This window comes from Manis javanica, chromosome 3 (assembly GCF_040802235.1).
Source record: "Manis javanica isolate MJ-LG chromosome 3, MJ_LKY, whole genome shotgun sequence".
Classification (NCBI taxonomy): domain Eukaryota; kingdom Metazoa; phylum Chordata; class Mammalia; order Pholidota; family Manidae; genus Manis; species Manis javanica.
Genome location: NC_133158.1, coordinates 19,465,374 through 19,489,258, shown reverse-complemented (window position 1 = coordinate 19,489,258; position 23,885 = coordinate 19,465,374). Strand labels below are relative to the sequence as shown.

At 39.7% G+C, this 23,885-nt stretch overlaps 1 protein-coding gene across 4 annotated transcripts in view; it reads right to left on the bottom strand.

The window, feature by feature from the left end:
- Positions 1-14,610: 14,610 nt before the first annotated feature.
- The window catches only part of GXYLT2 (glucoside xylosyltransferase 2), a 71,893-nt gene continuing 62,618 nt past the window's right edge, over positions 14,611-23,885 (bottom strand). For 2 of the 4 annotated variants that reach the window (XM_017652218.3, XM_073230916.1), the window contains exons 6-7: positions 23,364-23,536; positions 14,611-18,941 (exon numbers count right to left, since the gene is read on the bottom strand). In XM_017652218.3, the coding sequence (XP_017507707.2) occupies positions 18,759-18,941; positions 23,364-23,536 (356 nt within the window). In that variant the 3' untranslated portion in view covers positions 14,611-18,758. Of the gene's footprint in view, positions 18,942-19,040; positions 19,176-23,272; positions 23,537-23,885 lie in introns of all 4 variants that reach the window. The other 2 variants (XR_012128971.1, XM_073230915.1) reach the window with 2 other exon arrangements.

The following is a 23,885-nucleotide window of genomic DNA, read 5'->3' as shown; positions in this document are numbered from 1 at the left end:
TTGGCCCAATCCCCATGGTAGGCACCGACCTGTTACCCTGCAGTCCCTGGAACAGGTGCCCTGCCACCCAGCACCAGGCTACCTTCCCCCACCCTCTAGCAGAGTCCTACTTTTCTTGGCCACACCTAATTGGTTTGAGGCTGTGTTATTCTGGAAGGAAGGGTAAAAATTATTAGTACTTATACTAATGATAAAAAAAAATAGTGATTTTGATTCCTCAAATAACTGATAATGTTTCATAAATCAATTCAAAGAATACAGGGCAAGTCAAAGTCTCTTATGAGTGTTTCCCCTGCCCAGTACCCACCACAGCTATATGAAGCATTATGAATTTGCTTTAAATATTTCCAGATGTTTACTAGGTGTTTACATGTCTCACCTGTGTTATGACAACAGCTTCCAACAGCTCTCCTGCTTTCCTATAATTTATTTTCAACACAGCAGCCAGGATCCTTTTAACAAGATCAGATTATGGGTCACACCTATGTTCAAAACCTGCAGTAACTCCTTGCTTTGTTCAGAGTAAAAGTTGCAGTCCTTACAGAGGACCATGCTTTGATCCTCAGGCATACTCTGCCGTTCCCGAGCCTGTTTCCAAGCTGCTGCACCTCACTGCCTCCAGGAAGTACCCTTAGCCTGCCCTCCTCGCATCACCTCCCATCCCACCACCAGGGCAGTGAGTGTCCTCGCTCTTCCTTCTGCGTGGATCACGGTTCCCTAGGATGCCCGTGTGACCCTCTGCATCCTTCCCACCTCTTCTCAGTGAGGCCCACACTGACCATGCTAAGTAACACCGCGCCCTCCACCCCTGCCCTCCTGACCCCCAGAACCCAGCTTTATTTGTTTCTTTTGCGCAGTGCCCTTTTCATCTCCCAGCAGATCATGTGATTTCCTTCTTATGTTGATTGTTTCTCTAGTACTAGAACAGAAGCACCCTGACAACAGGAAACTGTTTTGTTCGTTGATTTTTCCCAAGGACTTTGAAGGCTTGTACAGTTTGTACAGCTCCATAAATATTTGTTGCACAAATATATAATGAAGCTGTTATTCTTGGGCTAAAGCTCTCTCTCTAAATAGTAACAAATTCTGCTGCAATTTTATTTTCTTATTTTTTACTTAACAATATGATTTGGGATCTTTACATTTTATAAATATGAGTTTAAATCTTATTTAGCTGTGAACTTTGGAGTATAGATGGGTGGTTGTTATTTAACCAGTCTTCTATGAATACTTATATAGGACAATTCAGGTTTTCTCTATTATAAACAAGATCTTGGATAATTCAAGTCACAATTTCCTCTTTTATAAAATAGAGACACTATTCACCTCATAAGAGACTGAGGATTAAAAGGGAACCTAACATAGTGCCTGGTAAATATTTTATTATGTTTCTATATTACTATTATTAGCATTATTATTATTATTATTACCACTACTTGTGCCCCTGCTGCTTCTACTACAGGCCTCTCTGTGCCAACACATAGTCAATCCTTGAACAACACAGGTTTGAACTGCACAGGTCCACTTATATGTGGCTCTTTTTTCAATAAATATACTGGAACATTTTTTGGAGATTTGTGACAATTAGAAAAAATATTCCCTTTTCTCTTTATTGTAAGATTGTAGTCCATACTGGGGAGGATGGGTGGGAAGGGAGGGATAAGGGAGGGAAAAAAGAAAGCGGGCATTATGATTAACATGTATAGCGGGGGGGGGGGCATGGGGAGGGCTGTGCAACACAGAGAAGACACGTAGTGATTTTACAGCATCTTACTTTGTTGATGGACAGTGACTATGAACAGGTATGTGGGGGGGACTTGGTGAAGGGGGGAGCCTAGTAAACATAATGTCCTTCATATAATTGTAGATTAATGATACCAAAATAAAATTTAAAAAAAAACATTATAGTCCATAATACATATAGCATACAAAATATGTGTTATTGGACTGTTTATGTTATTGGTAAGGCAGAGCAGGTAGGGAAGGGGAAGGAATGAGCGTCTATCAGCAAAGTCATGGGTTTGGAACAGAGCTGACCCGGGAAATTCTCAGGGCCGAGTATTTCCTGATGGTGCTTTTTATGCCAGGAATTGATCTGTGGAGACAGCAGTGAACAAGGCAGACAGGATCCTTGTCTTCGTGGATCTCAGTCTAGTGGGTCAGACAAATGTAAAGGAAGTAGACGATTACGTAGAAGCCCAGGAACTGTAGCTTTCAGTAAGTGCTATGAAGCACATAAACAGAATAATATGGTATGAGCGTGGTAGGGGGGAAGCCACTTTGGGTGGGGTGATCAGGGAAGGTCTTTCTTAAGAGGTAACATTTAAGTTGAGACTTGAAAATGAGCCAAATTGGAGAATGATTGAGGAAACCAAAGATACAAAGGCATTGAGACAAGGCCATGGTGTGTTTTGAGAACATGGGAGAGGGTTAGAGCATAGTTGGGGAGGAGAGAACAGAGCAAGAAGCAGGAGAGGAGCGGGGTCCTGTGGATCCTTCTAAACCATGCTAAGGACTGCGGTTCTCATCTGAAGGTTGATAGGAACAAGGATGATTTTTTTTAATTGAAGTATAGTTGATATACAATATATATTGGTTGAAAGCAGAATGTTTTAAGCAAGGGAATGGCATGATCCGATTTACATTTGTCAAAGACACAACGGTTTCTTCTCCAGTCTCCCTTTCTAGGAGTTCTGATGACATGCCCTTCTCTTCCAGTGATGCCCCAATTCCATCATCTCCTCTAGCATCCTAAAATCTGTAGTGATAACATGCCACCTAGAGCTGCTGTTCTCAAATTTTTGAGTGAATGAGAATTGCTTGGGGAGCTTGATCACCATGAGTGTTCTAGGTCCTTACTCCAGAGATTCTGATGTAGCAGCCTGAGATGGGAGCCAGGAATCCTGATTTTAGCAAGCTCCTAGGACCATGGTTCTCAGATTTCAGTCTGCATCAGAATTACCTGGCGGGATTATTAAAATACAGATTACGGGGCCCCATCCCCAAAGTTTCTGATTCAGTAGATCTGAGGTGGGGCCCAAGAATTTCTATTTCTAACAGGCTCCCAGATGACACTGATGCTACTGGTTCAAGAACCACACTTTAGGAACTGTTACCCACAGTGATTCTAATAGAAGTGATCCCTGGGACCACACTTTGAGACAAACACCCAGGGACTAAAGTTGCTCTTCCCTGTACGGTGTAAAGGTCCTTCACAGTGTCTTCCCAGCCTGTCTTTCTGGCCTTATCTTCTTCCACCCATTCTCTGCCCTGGGCCACCCACAAGTATTCTTTGCTTTTCGCACAGAAAACTTCTCACCATTCCTGGTATTTGTCATGACTATGCATACGTCCATGCCTTTGCCCATACTGTTCCTTTTACTTGAAGTGCCCTTCATCCACCATTCCCCTATGCTCAAATGTCATCCTTTCTGTGCCGAGTGCTCCCCAACTCCCTGCTGGACGTTAAGTGCTGCTTTCATTGGATTAACTAACACTTTATATTTATATATAAAATAAGGACTTAAAAACTTTTTTGACCAAGACCTGTAGTAAAAAAATGTATTTTATATTACAACCCAATAAACATATACTGATATACAAAATTAAGATTTCATGAAACAATACTTAACATGTGCTATTTCTTTTTTTTAATGCTGGCTGTGACATTTTAAATTGACTGTAGTAAGAATCACATAGCGCTAGTATACTTTTATCATATCATATTCTAATCATTTTTATATTTATCTCCTTTACTAAAATGTAACATGAGAAATACAAAGAATTGTGAGAGAATACTATGAAAAATTTTATGGAAACAAACAGGATAACCTAGAAGAAATGGACAACTTTCTACAAAAATACTACCTTCCAAGGCTGACCCAGGAAGGAAAAGAAAATCTGAATAGACCAATAGACCAAAGAAGTTGAACTGGTAATCAAAAAACTACCTAAGAACAAAATTCCTGAAACAGATGGTTTTACTGTTGAATGCTATCAAATATTTAGTGAAGACCTAATATCCATCCTCCTTAAAGTTTTCCAAAAAGTAGAAGAGGAGGGAATACTCCCAAACTCATTCTACGAGGCCAACATAACTCTACTATCATAACCAGGCAAAGGCACCACAAAAAAAGAAAATTACAGACCAATATCCCTGATGAAATAGATGCAAAAATACTCAACAAAATATTAGCAAACTGAATTCAAAAATACATCAAAAAGATCATCCATCATGATCAAGTAGGATTCATCCCAGGGATGCAAGGATGGTACAACATTCAAAAATCCATCAACATCATCTATTACATCAACAAAAAGAAGGACAAAAACCACATGATCATCTCCATCTGAAAAAGCATTTGACAAAATTCAAAATCCATTCATGATAAAAATTCTCAACAAAATGGGTATTGAGGGCAAGTACCTCAACATAATAAAGGCCATATATGACAAACCCACAGCCAACTTAACAGCAAGAAGATGAAAGCTTTTCACGTAAGATCGGGAACAAGACAAGGACACCCACTCTCACCGCTTTTATTCAACATAGTTCTGGAGGTCCTAGCCATGGCAATCAGACAACACAAAGAAATAAAAGGCATCCAGACTGGCAAGGAAGAAGTCAAACTGTCACTCTTTGCAGATGACATGATATTGTACATAAAAAACCCTAAAGAATCCACTCCAAAACTACTAGAACAAGTATCTGAATTCAGCAAAGTTGCACAATATAAAATTAATACACAGAAATCTGTTGCATTACTATACACTAACAATGAACTAGCAGAAAGAGAAATCAGGAAAACAATTCCATTCACAATTGCATCAAAAAGAATAAAATATCTAGGAATAAACCTAGCCAAGGAAGGGAAAGACCTATACCCTGAAAACTACAAGACACTCTTAAGAGAAATTAAAGAGGACACTAACAAATGGAAACTCATCCCATGCTCTTGGCTAGGAAGAATTAATATTGTCAAAATGGCCATCCTGCCTAAAGCAATCTACAGATTCGATGCAATCCCTATCAAAATACCAACAGCATTCTTCAATGAACTAGAACAAATAGTTCTAAAATTCATATGGAACCACAAAAGACCCCGAAAAGGCAAAGCAATCCTGAGAAGGAAGAATAAAACTGGTCGGATTATGCTCCCTGACTTCAAGCTCTCCTACCAAGTCACAGTAATCAAGACAATTTGGTAATGGCACAAGAACAGACCCATAGACCAGTGGAAGAGATTAGAGAGCCCAGATATAAACCAAAGCATATATGGTCAATTAATATATGATAAAAGAGCCATGGACATACAATGGGGAAATAACAGCCTCTTCAACAGCTGGTGTTGGCAAAACTGGACAGCTACATGTAAGAGAATGAAACTGAATTATTGTTTAACTCCATGCACAAAAGTAAACTCAAAGTGGATCAAAGACCTGAATGTAAGTCATGAAACCATAAAACTCTTAGAAAAAAACAGGCAAAAATCTCTTGGACATAAACATGAGCAACTTCTTCATGAACATATCTCCCCAGGCAAGGGAAACAAAAGCAAAAATGAACAAGTGGGACTACATCAAATTAAAAATCTTCTGTACAGAAAGGACACCATCAGTAGAACAAAAAGAGATCCCACAGTATGGGAGAATATAATCATAAATGACATATCTGATAAGGGGTTGACATCCCAATTATATAAAGAGCTCATGCACCTCAACAAAAGAAAAGCAAATAAGCCAATTAAAAAATGGGCAGAGGAGCTTAACAGACACTTCTTCAAAGAAGAAATTCAGATGGCCAACAGGCACATGAAAAGATGCTCCACATCGCTAATCATCAGGGAAATGCAAATTAAAACCACAATGAGATATCACCTCACATCAGTTAGGATGGCCAACATCCAAAAGACAAACAACAGCAAATGTTGGCAAAGATGTGGAGAACGGGGAACCCTCCCACACTGCTGGTGGGAATGTGAATTAGTTCAACCATTGTGGAAAGCAGTATGGAGGTTCCCCAAAACCTAAAAATAGAAACACCGTTTGACCCAGGAATCCCACTCCTAGGAATTTTCCCAAAGAATACAAGTTCTCAGATTCAAAAAGACATATGCGCCCCTATGTTTATCACAGCACTATTTACAATAGCCAAGAAATGGAAGCAACCTAAGTGTCCATCAGTAGTTGAATAGATAAAGAAGGTGTGGTACATATACAGAATTCATCCATAAGAAGAAAACAGATTCTACCATTTGCAATAACATGGATGGAGCTAGAGGGTATTATGCTCAGTGAAATAAGCCAGGCAGAGAAAGACAAGTACCAAATGATTTCACTCACATGTGGAGTATAAGAACAAAGCGAACACTGAAGGAACAAAACAGCAGCAGAATCACAGAACCCAAGAATGCACTAACAGTTACCAAAGGGAAAGGGACTGGGGAGGATGGGTGGGAAGGGAGGGATAAGGGGGAAAAGGGGCAATTATGATGAGCACACATAAAGTAGCCGGAGGGGGACACAGGAAAGGCAATATACACAGAGAAGACAAGTAATGATTCTATAGCATCTTACTACACTGATGGACAGTGACTGTAATGGGGTATGTGGTGGGGACTTGATAATGGGGTAGTCTAGTAACCACAATGTTGTTCAAGTAATTGTACATTAATGACACCAAAAAAAAAAAAGGTAACATATTTGAAGGTTGGGTTTGTATCTTATTCATGCCATGTTCAAAGCCAGGGGACTTTACCACTTAATAGATAATAAATATCCATTGAATGAATGAATACAAAGGCCTATTGGTTTTGATCATCTTTATTCAATATCGATCCAAACATTGATATCCAGCTAAACACAAGTCAGTTGAATCAGCTGGATACTCGTGTGGAAATCAGTGAATATCATCCCTTATATTTTGCCTTACAGAAAAATTAACTCAAAAGGGATAATGTATCCTCAGATGGCTGAGAGAGAAAAATCATGTCCCTCATGTTTCTTTTTATAAGGTATTAATATGTACTTATGATTAATCACCTCCAAAGGCTTTGCCTCCTGATACCATCGCATTGAAAGTTAGGATTTCAACATATGAGTTTGCAGGCTGAGGGACACAAACATTCTGTCTGTAATAGTATAAAACCTAAAAGTACAAAATTTCTGGAAAAACACAAAGGAGGAAAATCTTTGCAACTTGGGATAGGCAATCATTTCTTAAAACAAAGCATGAAAAAAGAAAGAAAATGTTGATAAACTGGGCTTTACCAACTTAAAAACTTTCAGTCTTGGAAAGAAAGTATTAAGAAAATGAAAAAAGCAAGGCACAGGCTAAGAAAAATATTTGCAACACGTATATCAAAGGTCTTGTATTCGTAATAGGTAAAGACTCACAAAATTCAGTAAAAAGACATAAACAACCCAGTTTTTAAAAAATGCACAAAAGGTTTGAACAGACATTTTACCAAGGAAGGCATACAAGTGTCAGATAAACACAGGACATTATGCTCAGCATCATTAGTGACTAGGAAAATGCAACTTAAACTGCAATGAGATACCACTTCATAAATCCTAGATTGACTAAAATTAAAAAGATCACCACACAATCTTGGCAAGAATGTGGAACAACAAGAACTACTGGCAAACATAAATGTACAACCAATTGGTAGAACATTTAGCATTTTCTTGAAAAGTTAAACATACACCTGCCATACTACCCACCCATTCCAGTTTTTACCCAAGAGAAATGGAAAAATATGACCATCGACTTCTTCATCAATGTCCATACCTGCTTTATTTGTAATAGTCAAAAATTGGAGACAAGCAAATCCATCAACAGGAGACTGAATAAACAAATTACGGTTAATCCTCTGAAAGAAATATTACTCAACAATAAAAATGAATGAACTATTGATACATGCAGCAATATGGATGAATCTCAATTATGCTGAATGAAAGAAACCAAGCAAAAAGGAGTACATATGTATAATTTCATTTATATAAAATCCTAGAACATGTAAACTCATGTGTAGTAGCAGTGGTTAGCTGGGCATGGAGTGGAAGGAGGAACAGATTGAAAGGTGTATGAAGAGGCTATGAGGGGTGATGGAAATATTTGTTATCTTGATTATAGAGATGGTTTCAAGGGAGCATATGTAAGTTACAACCAATCAAATGGTACCTTTTTAAATATGATGAGTTTATTATATTTTAGTTACAGCTTAACAAAGTTGTACAAAAGTATTAATGACTAGCTTTATAAACACAAGTCATAAATACAAAATGAAAATATAAACCCTAGTCTAAAATACAAATGCATACCTTAAAAGGGGGAAAAAGGGATAACAGAACTCAAAGCATTTGGGGATCTGTAGAGATCAATAATAGGAATCACCCAACTATGTTAGTTTTTAAACACATTTAAAATAATAGCCATGCTGCACTCCATGTTACTGGAGTATAAATGTTATAAACCTTGAATATGTAAAATAAGAATAGCCAATTAAACCTCGTGATGGGAAAAGGGTAGACGGGAGTGTGTATAAGAGTGTTAATTCCCAAATATTTTGTGTAGGTACTTTAATTTGAATTTTCCAAAATGGAAACAGAGATGAAGAAAGGGGGAAGAGAAGAGAAGAGGAAAACTAAGAAAAACAATTGTTCTCATAATAAGTCAAATAAGATCATAAATACTTACATTAAATTTTTTACTCCCATAGAAAATTATTAGTTGCAGATGCTGAGACTAAGATTTGAGCACAAATGGTTTATCTGGGGACCAAATACAAGGAATAACTGGTAGAAGAGTAGGGCAGCAGGACAAGAAGGGAAGGAAGCCAACAACAAATATTATCAAAGAAGTTACTATTGTGGGCAGTTTAAGCTTGTTCCCATTGGCTAAATTTGGGACAGAATTCTGGAACAGACAACTAGGAGTTGTTGCACCAGAGAGGAGAGGGAGCCGGGTTATTTATCCACCAATTCCTGGCGTTCAGTGGTTGAGGGCTACTCCCAGGAGTTAATTTTCTAACACTTCCAGCCCACCCATAGGCAAGCAGAACAGACTGCAGTGGAAAAAAAGAGCCTTCAGGCAAAGAGTCACAGGGACTGGAAATTAGATTTTGAATTGGAATGCACAGAAATAACGCATGTTAGGGGAATAAGGTGGGACACGCTGTGCTGGTCATCCATTAATGCCAGATACTGTGGGGACTAAATGGACAGAGGGCCACCTTAAAAGGCTTAAATCTCAACGCACAATACACCAGCTACTTTCTTAACTAGTTCTTGACCTTATCTAAATTTCCTCTCATTTGAGTGCAATCTCAGTTTTATGTTAACTCTCTCTTATGCCACCATACATATGAAAATAATAGCAGAATACCAGGGGAACCATTAAAAACAATTAACCAGTTTTAAACACTTAATATACCAAAGCTGGTATCAACCTTTTCTTTTTCTTTTTAATTGAAGTATCATTGATATACAGTTTCACCCCTTTTATTTTTCCTTCTACTCTGCATGCTTGCAGTCCTTTCTAATAACAATAATAAAGATGCAAGAGAATTCAGTTTCCTAATATGACATTTAGTCTTGCTTTGTTGCTAGATCCAAAGTAGCAATTCTAAAAAGACAAGTCCTATTATTTTTATAAGACTGAAATGCTCATAAAGACACCATCACAGGCATTCCCAGGAGTCTCTTTATAATCATAGCCTAAGAAGGTACATCTACACACATGATTTCGACTACCACTTCCAGGAGTCCATGGAGACTGTTGAGTTCAGGAATGGTAGACACTCATGCTAACAGTTTGTGAGAATGCATCCCCACCCCCAACCAAAAATCATCCATTCCTATTATATTGCTGAATCATTTCTGCTATGAGGGCTTTATTTGGTTAATGGTGGTTCTCAATGAGAGGGAGAAGATATAGTAGAATTGTTTTAAAACATACACCAGGAGAACAATTGTCTTGATGTTTTGAGCTAGGTAGACAATACCATTTTTCAGCTGGACAGGGAGACAATGTATTTTTCCAAAGACGGAATGATTCTATTGAAATGACTTGAAAAATTTATGTCTGAAATCCTAGTAGGATGTGTGGTTTTCAATAAAATATTAACAACAAAAAAAGCATTCTTACAATGATACATTTCCCTTGACATCATTTAAGCTATTGGATCCAGAGCTATTTCTGGACTTTTCATTTTCTCTTTCTTTCTCTCCCTCTGTGCATGTATTAGTTTGAATTTAAATTGTGTTTGCTGACACTTGCAATTTAGAGTTTAAACTAATACAGAAATTGGTACCAGGAGTGGAGCACTTTCTAAGGTAGCCAATATCCCACAAATGTCCACAACAGAGCTATAAATAACAGATTATAGAAACACAGAACATTTAAATAGAAAGGAATTAAATATCATCTGACTCAACCATGCCATTTTATGGGCAAGTAAATAAATTGCCAAGAAATTAAATGAATCAATACACTTTCAATTAATGAGACTTTAGAGGATGGGTTATTATAACCCAGCACCCAGAACATTTACAGGAAAAAACAGTTTTGAGAACAACGCTCAACTTCAATAGGATATGGTATGTAGCTTTGCTTATAGCAATTGGTCCAAGGTCATGATGTAGCTAAGTTGCTTCATTTATTTTCAGTGAATATTTTTTGAGCCCTAGAAACATATTAGTCATTGAATTAGGTGGTGGGCATAGAACAGGAAAGAAGATCAGGAACGAATGTACCTTCAAGGAACTTTGTGTCTAGTGGGGAAGGCAGTCAATCAACTTATAGTTTCACCCAATTAACTATTGTTTTTGTTACCATCCATACTGCAAAGCAAAGTATGAGGTGATATGAGTAAATAAATATAAAGACTAGCCCTTAATGTGAGGGCTTCAAGGAGGCTTCCATGAGAAAATATTTAAATTGAGACCTGAAGGATAGTAGAAATTTGCCAGGGGAACTTGCTGGATGGAGGATTCCTGGCACATATAAACCCCCTTGATGAGAAAGAGCTTGGCTTCTTAAAGGGACAGAAGACAAACCAATGTAAGTGAAAATTAGTGGTGTGGGGAAGAATAACTCAAATGAGGCCAGGGAGATAGGCAGGAGGTAGATCACACAGGGGGCTTTCTAAAGTTTGGAAAGGAGCTTGGACATTATCCTAGGAGCAAAGGGGAACCACTGAAGGGCATTCCATAGGGTGGAGTGGGTTATGGTTTGGAGGGGACCAGAGTGAATGCAGAGAAATAAGAGAGGCGTTAAAACAGCATTCCAGGCCAGAGATGCCAGGATCTCAGAGAGCAATGGTTTGAGTGGAGGCAACAGTGAAGATAAACAGAGGAAGCTGATGCAATTAATATTCTGGAAGTAGAAGCAACACACTCACTTTTTTTCTGTATTAGTTTGAGTTATGGGTGCTGCCGCTTGGAATTTGAAGGCTTTTACTGCTACAGAAATAGGTACCAGGAATGGGATGTTTTATCAGGGTAGTGATGATTTAGTGATGAGGGTGACTTGTGATCAGGAAGAAGGAGGAGACGAACAATGGCCAGGTGACTGGAATAAGGCAGGAGGTGGATGTCGGTGGCATTTACTGACTAATAGAACAATGGAGAAGGAGAAGAATATTATGAGATCATGACAAGGGACAGGAGAGCTACTATTTGAGCTGAAGGATTTGATAAAGAAGCAAACAGAAACAGGATTGCTTTGGGAATGGTGGAAGTACCCAGGCCAGGGGTTCTCCATCTTTTCCACCTATGTTCTTCTAAATCCACAAGGAAGGCTGAATATACTTCTGTGGGTAAAATTGTAATATTTCCAGATAATCTCGCCTGCTTTAGTACATCTGCATATCAGTAGTCATTCAGAGGTGGAGAGAAATTCATCTCCATATCAATGGGTAATTACCTGGGCAATGGAGGGCTTATCCATACCTGAGAGGTGAGGGGGAGGGCCGGTTTTGTTTCTGCTGGAGTGGGAAAGAGAAGGCCCCGGACTGCATTTGTAAGCAATAAATGGATTTTAAACTTCATTTCTCCCTTTGACTGATTTTGGTTTTTAGAGGTATTTTGCCCTGGGATTTTCTCCCTCCAGACTTAAAGCTGGCTTTAGTCGACAGGATTCCTCTGAACCTGAAATCTGTCATAATGGGTGCGACTTTTGAGAGGGCTTCCCCTAGAAATGATGGGGAGAAGTGGCACTCACGCCAAGGGAAATGTGTCTACACTCGTGTGGTCATGGAGGCACCATCACCACTGCTGGCCGTGTTAACCCCAGCCCATGGCCCGAACCTAAGGCTACTGCTTCTGCCACTGCTGCTGCTCCTGCTGCAGGACGGAGCCTGGTTACAACTACAGCAAGGAGCAGAGGTCTGGGTCACCTTGATAGAGAAGCAACTGGCTGCTGTGAACCACGCCTTGCTGGCTATAGAGCCCATTGCCAGAACAGCTCTGACCAAGTAATAACCACCTATCCCATCGTGGGGTGGGTGAGAGACTGGACCCAAAGGCCACAAAGTGGTGTGGCACAGACACCTACTGTATATCATGGGACTGGCCATTTGCCTTTGGCATCCCAGGGAATAATGAAGAGGATGCACTGGCCCAGGTGCACTGGCTAGAAGGAAAGCCTGCCTCTGATGTGGCCCAATGGCTACATCAGTGTTTGTTGCATGTGGGGCAAAAGACAACGTGGGCCCATCAGTGGGGCTTGCCATTGACTTTTGAAGAAGTCAGCCAAGCCCAGAAGGAGTACCCTGCACGTTGGGCAGATCGGCAAACCACCAAGAGGGGCCTACAGCACCTTTTGCAGCCTATGAAAGGTCACTGGTGATTGAGGGTGATCAAGGCACCCACTTTATTGAACATGCGTTGCAAGGATGGGTGCAGCAATTAGGAATAAAATGGATGTGGCCCTGGACATTTCGACACATGGACCAGAGATGGCTGGCTCTTCTGGCACTGTGGGGAAAAGGCCTGGAAGCTGGCTTCCTGTGTATTCCTGGAATAACAGCAAAGTGACACCCCAAAATCACGGTTATTTACTTCTACAGTCCTTGTGTCCTGGATGCACCCCCCTGGCTGCAGCTGCTGTGTGATGACTGGAATGGACGAGCTTTGGACTTAATCTGCATGGGATTTTGAACCTAGCCGAATCCTCTGGCTTGGGAATTATCATGATTGTATTGCTGTTGTCAATAAAAAATGCTTAAAGAGAGGCTTGCCTTTGTCTAACGTTTGGTAAAAGTTTTGTGAGTAATGTAGCATGGCTGTTAGGAATGAGTAAACAAGTGTAGAAACATTCTGTGCTTAGTGACGGATTGTGCTGTAAAGTACATTTACTTAATCTGCATAGGCTGAATCCTCTGGCTTGAGGATTATCATGATTTTATTGTTGTTGCCATTGTATGTCATTAGTTTGGTTGGAAGAGGGAGAACGAGTAAATTGTAAGGTGAGATTTCTGGAGGAGTGGCCTGTTGGTAAAATTCTAATATTTCCAGAATATCTCTCCTGAATGCATATCAATAGGCATTCAGAGGTGGAGAGAAGTATGGCTTTAGGGCATTTGCATCATTCCTCAGAGGTGGAGAGAAGTTCATCTCCATATCAATGGGTAATTACCTGGGCAAGGGAGGGCTTATCTGTACCTGAGAGGTGAGGGGAAGGGTGGGTTTTGCTTCTGCTGGAGCAGGAAAGAGAGAAAGCCCTGGATTGCAGTTTTTAAGCAATAAACAGATTTTAAACTTTATTTCTCCCTATGACTGATTTTGGATTTTAGAGATATTTTGCCCCAAGATTTTCTTTTTCTGGACTTACAACTTCTGGTAAGTAAACATCTGACACCTTGGCAGACTAATAAGTTGCCGTGCCTTTAAAGTGATAGTCTTTAAAAATCCATTAGTGAGCATTTTATAATGTTGATAACTGTTGAACCACTATGTTGTATACTTGAAACAAATATCATATTGTATATCAACTATACTTCAAAAAAGAAAAGGAAAGAAAAAAACCCTATTAGCCATTTATTTAGTGGAGGTAAGGGAGCACAAACACAGATTTTAAACATTTTTGAAATTTTGTGCTTTTGTGTTTACTCCTGCAACAATCTATCAGGAGGGTCATAGTCAGCCTTATGCAAGGAAGCAGGAAGTCTGAAATGTTTTAAAATATAATAAGGAAACTCAGGACTATAGATAAATGGAGTACCTTGTGCTGATTTTAAAAAGACTAATGATTAGGGGCAAAGCCCTTTATACACACCCAAAACTCTTGGTACAGCTCAGTTATTTCTGATATGTGTTACTAGCTAACAAATCAGTTTCAATTTCACTAAATAAAATGTAGGAATATGGAGAACTAATTTTCATATTCCCCAAATTCTCTCCTTTGTATCTCAAACACAAAACCCTGTTAAAATCAAATGGCATAATTTATAGTGTGGCATTTTTATAAACAAATTTTTAATGATTTAAAAAAACAGGCTAAGTTACTTGTTAAACCAAATATTTCTTAACCAGTTGCAAGAAATTAGATATTATTTAATATTATAAACTTTTAAACTAGAAATCTTATAAAAGAAACACATTCCCAAAATAACACCAAAAGACAAGTCTTTTTTTAAAGCTTTTAATGTAAAAAAAAGTATAAGAGATGGCATTTAAAAAAACAAGATAATAATTAAATCATAATACTTATATCCCTTTTAATTTGCTGTAATAATTTCTTTTCTTTGGGGAATTCTTTTTTATGCTCACTTCTTTCCAAAGAAAAATGACTAAAAAATAACTTTTCTGACATAAAAAATGCCCCTGGGAGCAATAAACAATGGGTACACTTCTCAGTGACCACACAAACATGTAAAACTGAGGAAACAGAAATTGCACCTGATTCTTACATGTTCATGCACATGGTGAGACAAACACAAGGGCTTTATCTTCAAGACTCAAGAGAATACTTCCAGTTTTGACCTGGGACAGACAAAAACTAGGATAAATTTGTTTGCCAGGGAGATCTCATCAGGTTTAAATACGAGCACTGCAATTGCAAAATAATGTGACCTAGGATGTCACTAGTTGTAATTCTTCAGTTCACAGAACACAATAAGTGCTGGCTGGCTCTTTAAAAGGTATGTGGGATGTGTACATATGTGCATGTGTGTGTGTGTGTGTGTATGTGTCTATGCGTTGTGTGATATTTTTTTAATGTTTGGAAAATTCTTATCCTAAAGATTCAACCTAAGGATCAGAACTTATTTCTACCTGCACAGAGACCCCCACGTTCTGTCACTCTGCCACCCATGCTCAACCTCTTGGTACCATTCAGAAGCTTACATCAAAGGCAGGAAGGGAGAGGCAACAATGGAAAGGAGCATGAAGAAAACGTAGGCAAGACACAGAAAAACGTAAGGAGGATTGCTTACCATACTATCAATGAGGGTATAAAGATTTGTATGCCCATGATATTAAACATATTTCTGAATTCAGTTATGAAATCATGTTCATGCTTGTTTATCCAACACACGTAATTTATCTCTTTTTGTATAAATGTCAGGCAATATGTACACATAATCCTTGATTTGCAAATGCTGTCCTGTCTTCAGGGTGGGTTGGAGTGATTATTTCATTTTTGGATCACAATTTTGTGACTGTGAATAAAGTTTTGTGCAGTTTGCTTGCCTTATGAACACAATAATTGCAATAAGATAAATACTCTCAAACTTCCATGAATCCGTATAAATATCCATTTCAATAGCAACTTCAGTAAAGGTCACAACAGTTTGCAATGGAAGCACTGAATATGTAACAGAAATTTTAAATAAATGTAAACTTGGGCATGTTATACCCTAAATGCTAAATTGTCATTTTGGAAGTTGAAGGAAAACGGGAGCTGATCTTGGAGCCAGTTAATTTTTTAAACATTGGAATTTTCTAGGTAAGTCACAATTTGTGATTTATATTGGGGAAAAAAAACAACTCAGCAAGAAAAATAGCATCAGCATTTCTAGTGACCCAGTTATTGAAAGCTTCCCTCTCAATGCATACAAAAATATTGCCACATTTTGTATAAGGAAGTGTTATTTCATTTTCCATGGGAACTCTGTAATCATATGCATTAAACAGAATTTTTTTAAAAAAGGAGGAAAGAAGAGGAGAGAACAGGACAGGATTGGAGGAAGGAGAGAACTGTATTCTTCCCATATAGATTCAATGTGCCATACAGAGCAATACAACTTCTGGCAAACTTCAGACCACAGCTGCATCTTGTAGGAGTCCACTGACTTAAAATTTGTGGTCCCCAGATTTCAAGGCATTAGTATAGTAGTTCTCTAGAAATTACCAAAGGCAGAGAAAATACTGCCTCCTGGAAACATCCTAACTATAGAAAAATACCCATTATCAGGCAGCAGGGATTGGAAGAGAAAATTTCTCTAAATTCTCCACCACACTCACCTAGAGTTTCAGGATACAGTAAAGAAATCCCCAGGCAGAAAACCACACCATATTCTAAGTCTTCACATTTTTGTAATGCTTCATTCTAGAATGTTCTAGAGTTCTACCACTGACCTTTGCTGCGAATCCTATTGTGCATATTCGGATCAGAACCAATAGCTGAGAGTTGTGGGTAAACCTGGTGTCATAAAAGTAAAGGAGCTGTTGTATTCAAGGTCTTTACAGCAGATTTTTTGGGGTGTGTGTGCAGGGGTGCAGGAATGGGACACTTCTGAAGGTCTGTGAACCACTAACAAATCTGAGTGGCATTGTGGGGTTTACTGGCCATGCTGAACAAGTAGAAAGAAAACTGGAATAGAAATCAGGGAATCATATTCACATCCTTCACCTTTCACCAAAACCCTATTTATAGGTGTATAGGATACATTTTCCCCCTCCCAAAAGACAATCCAACAATTGTCTGACAATCTTTAGATATAAAATAATGATGTCACCTTTAGTGGTGAAATGAAGAAATATAAAATAGCAAAGACTTTCACATCATAATGGCAACTTCCTTAACAAAAATAACAAATCATAGGCCACCCAACTTATCAAAAAGTCTAATATTTTAGATTAAAATTTGTTACTACCATAATGGTGCTGTATACCACTATTGATATCTGCATATTTATTTTTAGCTCTGAGGTTTTTCCATGTTTTTTCAGGGTAAGACTTTTTTCTGCTGATAAATAATCTATGATATTCTACTGAATTCCAATATGCAGGATACTGTATTTGCATTAACAAAATGATATTATTCATTTGATCCTTTCAGATTGCTATCCATATATGATGAAAAGTATTTAATAGTTTTATTTCCAAAATTTCTCTGTGAAACACAACACACCTTATACATACCTGTATGTCTTATAGAAAAGCAATTCTATGGGGTATGTTTGATTCTTGGTGCTCCAGTTTCCTTATTTGCCCAATGGAGATGATAATAGGCCCCTACTAAGTTCACTATGCAGTTGCAAACATCAAGGAGATCATTTATGAACAAGTTTTTTGAGATAAATAAAGCATTATGCAAAATGCCCTTATGCTGATACCAGCTACATAAGCAACTAGAAATTAAGTCAGATCCCTTGGGGGACTAGAATATAGAACTTCCTCTACTGTAGCCAGGTGATAAGACCTGCCTGGTTCCTTGGCTAACCTCTGGGTAACCTTAGAGAAGAAAAAAAAAAATTAAAGAGACCTTTCTATGGCTGGTAAGAAGCTTAATATTCTTGCCAATGGAATGAGCTGAGCTATCTATTTTGTACACACTAATTTCGAAGTTGGCCAAAAGCAGGTGGATTAATTTCCACCTAATGCCCAAGAGTTTAAGGAAGATGGCATAGCTGCTAAGGTAAGAGATAAAATGGTTTTGCCCGTGGTTAAACAGAAAGTCACATCTCTTTGCTAAACAGATCCCTTAGTTTAATACAATTACTGAATTTCCTTTCAGAAGCTATGGTTAAACTGAAATTTCTTATGATTTAGTCTCCCACAAATCTAAATTATTTTTCTTAAAAACACCCCCAGACGTGGTTCATCCTTTAACACTGCCCAACTGCTGAAATCTGAATGAGACGTATTTCAAATGAAGTACTAACTTTTTAGTTTCCTACATAAAAATCTCAGCATAAGGGTCAGCTTTTATTCAAACTACCCATTTTAGATATGTGTTTACAATGGAAAAGGCAATCAGCAAAATAAATATAGATGTGGGGGGAAAGGGCTGGAAGGAGCTATATTAAAATAAAAATCTTTTTTCACTGGTTGGTAGGATTATTATGGCTAATCTAACCTTGATTCTGGCCCACTGACCTATGTTCTCCAGAAGTCTTTAAAATTTGTTTTACAAGCATATATTACTTTTATAACATGGGTATGGGGGAATCAATTGCATAGAGTCTCAGAAATACTAGATAAAAAAAATACCATGCCAGATGCCACCAACATTGTCTCAGACACTTAACAAGAATTGGAAGGCTCACAAAAGTTCCTTTTCTCAGCTAGCTCAACCTGCTTGAACAATGTTAAATGAATAATAATGTAACCTAGAGAGAGATAAATAGCATTTTAGAAAAATATTAAAGCATGTTTCTTTCAGAGGCAACTAATTTAGCAACATTTAACTGGGTTTTCAAACTCAATTGTCATAGAGCACCATTAAATATTCACACAAAAGAGATCCAGGCTGCTTAAAGATGAGTATTTCCTTGTGGGATGCCTGATTGACTTGCAACAATGTGAAACATTTAGTGCATCTGGTTGGGGCCGACATGGATGATGACATGTTTCTCGTAAGCCCTTTTCATTGTTTTCTCAATTTGCTTCAGAAACACTTGTGGGATCCGTCCACATAAAGTGTGCACAGTCTCCAAAAACTTCAGCTGAAGTGGGTAATACATGGATTGAAAGAGATTGTCTTGAAAGGGAAACTGAAAGAGGATTAAAAAAAAAAAAAAGAAAAATTTTAGTTATTGAAATGCCATTTAAAATCCAAGTAACTTTTACTAAGAAACGAAACAGGGAATTACTGTAAGCATGCAGGCACAGTTTTGTATGTTCTTAGACACAGTGCAAAGGACCTCCGAGGACCGAGGTTTAAATCCTGGTTCAATCCTGTGCAATCCCAGATCTCTTAACCTCTCTGGGCCTTGGTTTCTTTACCCCTAAAAAGAAAAACATGGATGACTGATTTGGGTCCCTAAAGCTCTTACAATCTGAGACCAAAGTGTATCTCCAAGGACAGGATATATTCTATATATAACAAGCAACCCTCAAGTAAATACTTGAAATCTACTGCAATAAAACACCGAGTTCTTCATATTTATTTTCTTTGCTGCAATCTTATTGAAGAAACTTTAGAGTGTATCTGTGGTCATCTCATGAAGTCCAGAGTTGAGCGATTACTAGTGAAATTTATCATCCATTAACTTTATTTTAATAATTCAGTACCAAATATTGGTAGTTGTTTTTTTCCCCACTTAATATCGGTGCCCCTTTTGCATTTTGTTTAATTCTCTTGTATTCTCATGGAATGCATCTGTGAGCAGTATTTTCCAAAATAAATCTTTCAGACCACCTAGTTCTGAGCATGTGTCAAAGTTTTATTATAATCTTGTTGAAAGGGAAAAGGCCTCTACTAGGTCAAAGATTTCATTGCTGGTAAGGATATTCTATACAAAATGAGTAGAGGGGGGAAAAAAGGGAAAAAAAGAATGGTGAATGGTCAGTTTACTCTTGGCTGACAGCAAAGTGGATAAGTGTCTGTTTTCCTAGAACAAGTCTTAATCCCTTTAAAAGTTCGTCAGAAATATTGCTTAACCATGTTTATCCAAAATGCAGGCTTCTTCCCAGAAGAAGAGTATGCATTACGTAATACAAGAAGGTTCTGTCCAAGACCATGCTTGGGACACATTTTCTTGTACAGCACAACGTAGACCATGGTGTCCCACTGTCACCATGTATCCCCAGTGATAGGAACAGAATAGGTCAAAACCGGGCAGTCCTAATGCTCACTCTCCCCCACATCCTTCATCCAGTCCATCAAGTGCCGTCAAGTCTGTCCCCACAACACATCCTGAGTGTGGCCACTTCTTCCCATCTTTCTACTACCTCCCAGCTGAGCGCCAGCCCCATCTTGCACCTGGTAGGTGACAATAAGTCTCATTAACAGCCTTTGTGTTTCACACACCTGCTTTGCACCGGGTTACCAAGGTGATATTTTTAAAGTGTAAATCAGAGCATATCATTTTCCTGCAGGGGCTTCTCACAGCAAGCAAATAAGATTCCAGCTCTGGCCACCTTGGCTTCTACCCTATTCTAGGGGCAAACCAAACTCATTCCTGCCTCAACGACTTTCCTGGGGTGAGTCCTCCCACTTAGCAGGTCTCCCCAGGCTCCCCACAGCCCCCACCTCCATCCATCACATCCTAGGCTTTCGGAGGCCTACCCCAGGACCCACCCTCATAAATGCCATTCTCCCCCTGTGACTCTCAGCCATCGCCCTGCTCTGGTCCCCTTTTAACATCTTTCACTATCTGACAGAATTTTTCTTTCTTTCTCTGTTTACGTGAGTATCATCTGGCTTTCCCACCCAGCGTATGTGCTTCATGAGGACCAAGCTTTGTCAGTCTTGTTAACTTCTGGGTTCCTTCAACTTCAAATTGTTCCTGCATAAAAGAGGCTCTTCATGGATAATGGTGAAAGAACTATGGACAGAATGTCTGCCTGACAGGTGGCTTTCTCTGGGTTGTCATGGAAGGAGACAAACACATACACACAGGTGTGTTTGTCCGAGAGAGAAGGAGGGAGAGGTGGAGAGGGAATGGAAGGGGAAAGGGAGAACACTTTCAGAGAGAGACGAATGGAGAAAGAAAAATATATTGTGAGAGAGAAAATATATGTAGACAGAGAGCAAGTTAAGAAAATGCGGGCAAGTGAGGGAAAGACAGGGGTGTGAAACCGTTACCATCAAAACAACTTCTACTAATTATTGAGTACAACCATATGTCAGGTGCTGGACTAAAAGTTTAACAATCATTGTTTTGTTGAATTCTCACAACACTTTTATGAGGTAGGTAATATTATATCTTCAGTTCAAGATGAGTAAATGTAGGCCCAGTAAGGCAAGACAACAGAGTTAATGACTAATTACCAGAAAGGGACACAGCTGGCACCTGAACCCAGGTCTGCCGATCCCCACAGGCAAGCAGTGACTCCCGCACTGTGGGCCAGGGCTGTGGAAGGTGGGATGGACTCTGTCCCCACTTACTCACGTGTCAGGATGGGGTTAGTGACAACGCTGATGAAACATTTGAACGAAAATTGTCTTTTTAGGCCCAACTGAGGAACATCATTGAGTGTATTAGGCAGGATTGTTATGAAACAGTTACTTGGCCTTCCTTCTGATCCCCCGGAAAAAAACAGGACGCATTGTAATTCAAGAATCGGCAGTTGGTCAGTTCCAAACCAGGGCTGACGGATCACAAAAGAAGCCCAAGAGTGGCCCTTAGGTACATATACCTGCCCAGGCTTATTTAACTTACATTTGTACTCCTTGAATGAGTCTGCCTGTGCAAGTCAGTGTTTGAAATATCAAAATGTGATGGTATCACTAAGTACAGAACAAATTTTCCATGTAATTAAACCACTTAGCCTTTGAATACCAACAGCGGGCAATGCAGAAGAAAGAGATGTTGACTTACACGGCTGCTAAACTCTTTTCCTGAACAGAAGACAGTTTCAGAAATTCCAGTGTTGGAATTCTCTGGAACTCTCCTCAGCAAATGCTCATTATCATTTGCACAAACAGGAATTACTATGTCACACTACCTCCCTCACTCCCACCAAAGCCCATTCATGAGACTGTAAGGTTTTTAGTCTTAAAAGAAAACCTCTAACAAAGTCTACATACTTTATGTCCGGGTCAGCATTGTTTTCTGTAAAGAGCTAGAAGTAAATATTTTAGACTTGGTGGGCCATACAGTCTGTCACAACGACTCTTTCATTGTGGCTTGAAAGCAGCCACACACACTGCATATGAGTGGGTGTCTCTGTGTCTCCGTTAGATTTTATGTATGAATGTTAAAATCTGAATTTCATGTAACTTTCTCATGTCACGAAATATTCCTCTTCTTTTCATTTTTTTCCAAATACTTAAAAAACCATTCTTAGTCCACGAGTCTTCCAGAAACAAGCCGCAAGCCAGATTGGGTCCAAGTTTGCCCACCCCTGCTCTGTGTCTTGGAATTACCATTTCAAAAGGGAAATCCCTAAAAGTGATGGTTTCTAACTTTCACCCAGTAACCCCAAGGTAAAAGGCAGTGTGCAATGCAATGTTTCCCGAAGTATGGGGTGCAGGGTATGAGCAAGCAGTATTTGATATGATTTTAGGTGGTGGGCCACAAAGTAAGGGCCTTTCACCTTCCCATTTAACTGCTACAAGGCAGTTCACAACTGTCTTCAGCTTCTTAAAACTTGCTCATCGGTCTCCTCAGAGTAGTGAGAAAGGCCTGAGTCCATGAGGCCAGAATCCTATGTGCATGCTTCAGACTCAAGCCTAGGCAGCTGCCAGGCTCCTGGCAGGCCTCTCTGGGGCAGCCGCCCCCTTGCACACCAGGGAGCTGTAGCAAGGCCTTGAGCTCCGCCCTTTAAGCCTACCTGCATTCCCTTCCCAGACGCCCCAGGGGGGAGAGAGAGATCCCTCGGCACTCCTCTCTTCGCCCTCCTGCCCCTTCTCCTGGCCTAGATGCAGGAGCCTCGAGATGATTCCTGCCTCTGTGCTGCATCCCCTTGACCCTCACCTAGCATCCTTTGGGGGGTAAAAATGCACATGGGGGGAGCTGGCGCTGCTTTTTGCCTCTTGCTTACGCTGTTGCTGTACATAAATAAAGACTTGGTTGTTACTTTGGGTTTGATTCCTGGCCCCACTTGACTACTTCCCCATCTGATTGTTTGACGGGGTGGAGCTGGCAACTGGACAGGACACCAAGCTTGAGCTGAATGGTATGGTGTTGTTCTTGTATTATCTTTACCCCAGCACCCTACCCTCTATGAAGGCAGATGGCCCAGGGTTTCTCATTCTGATATGGAATTTCTCCTTAGGGGAATTTATTTAAGGACAAAAAAAAAAAAATTGAGTGACTTACTTGGGAGTATTAAGTAAAGAGTGGATAAGGTAGAGTATTGGAGGGCAAGTGGGTTTGGTGAAATGGAGTGACTGAGTTTGGGGGAAACTCTGTAACTTGGTGCTTCCGGGACTTACTCAGACTTCAAAGGGACAGGCGACCAAAGCGCCTGAACTGCTTCATGCTGATAAGCCTGTGTCTGCTGGATGGTGGCAAGGACACACTTACGTCGCGTATTGCTTCATAGAGCGCTTTGAAAACCGGCTGCTTATTGTCATGGTAGACACCTCGGTTCCCGTGCAGAACAGACACACCTTCACGCTCAGCTTCTCTGCAGTTGCTTCCGTACATGCAGTGGTCAGGACGGTAGTTCCACTGGCAGGGGAACACGTATAGACGCTCTGGCGGTGACAGGAGAAAGACATGTGCACAGTCAGAGCCAGCTCTTGTCTGTACTGCTGATGCTCAAACCAGGTCTCCATTAACTGCACACCACACAGGATTTCAATGCATGTGAGCGCCATTGTGGCTCATGGCCCCAATTTCACCACATTTGTCAGTATTCTGAGATCAGGAAGTGAACGGGCACACATTAGTGATGTTGTAGGTTCCACCCCAAAAAAGGGAGGGCATATAGCATCATGGACAAGAAGGCAACCAAGGGCAGCAAACAGCGTGAGTCTGAATCCCAGCTCTCTCACTCAAAATCATTACACCCAAGGTCCCGTGACTCAGCCACTCTGGGCTTCA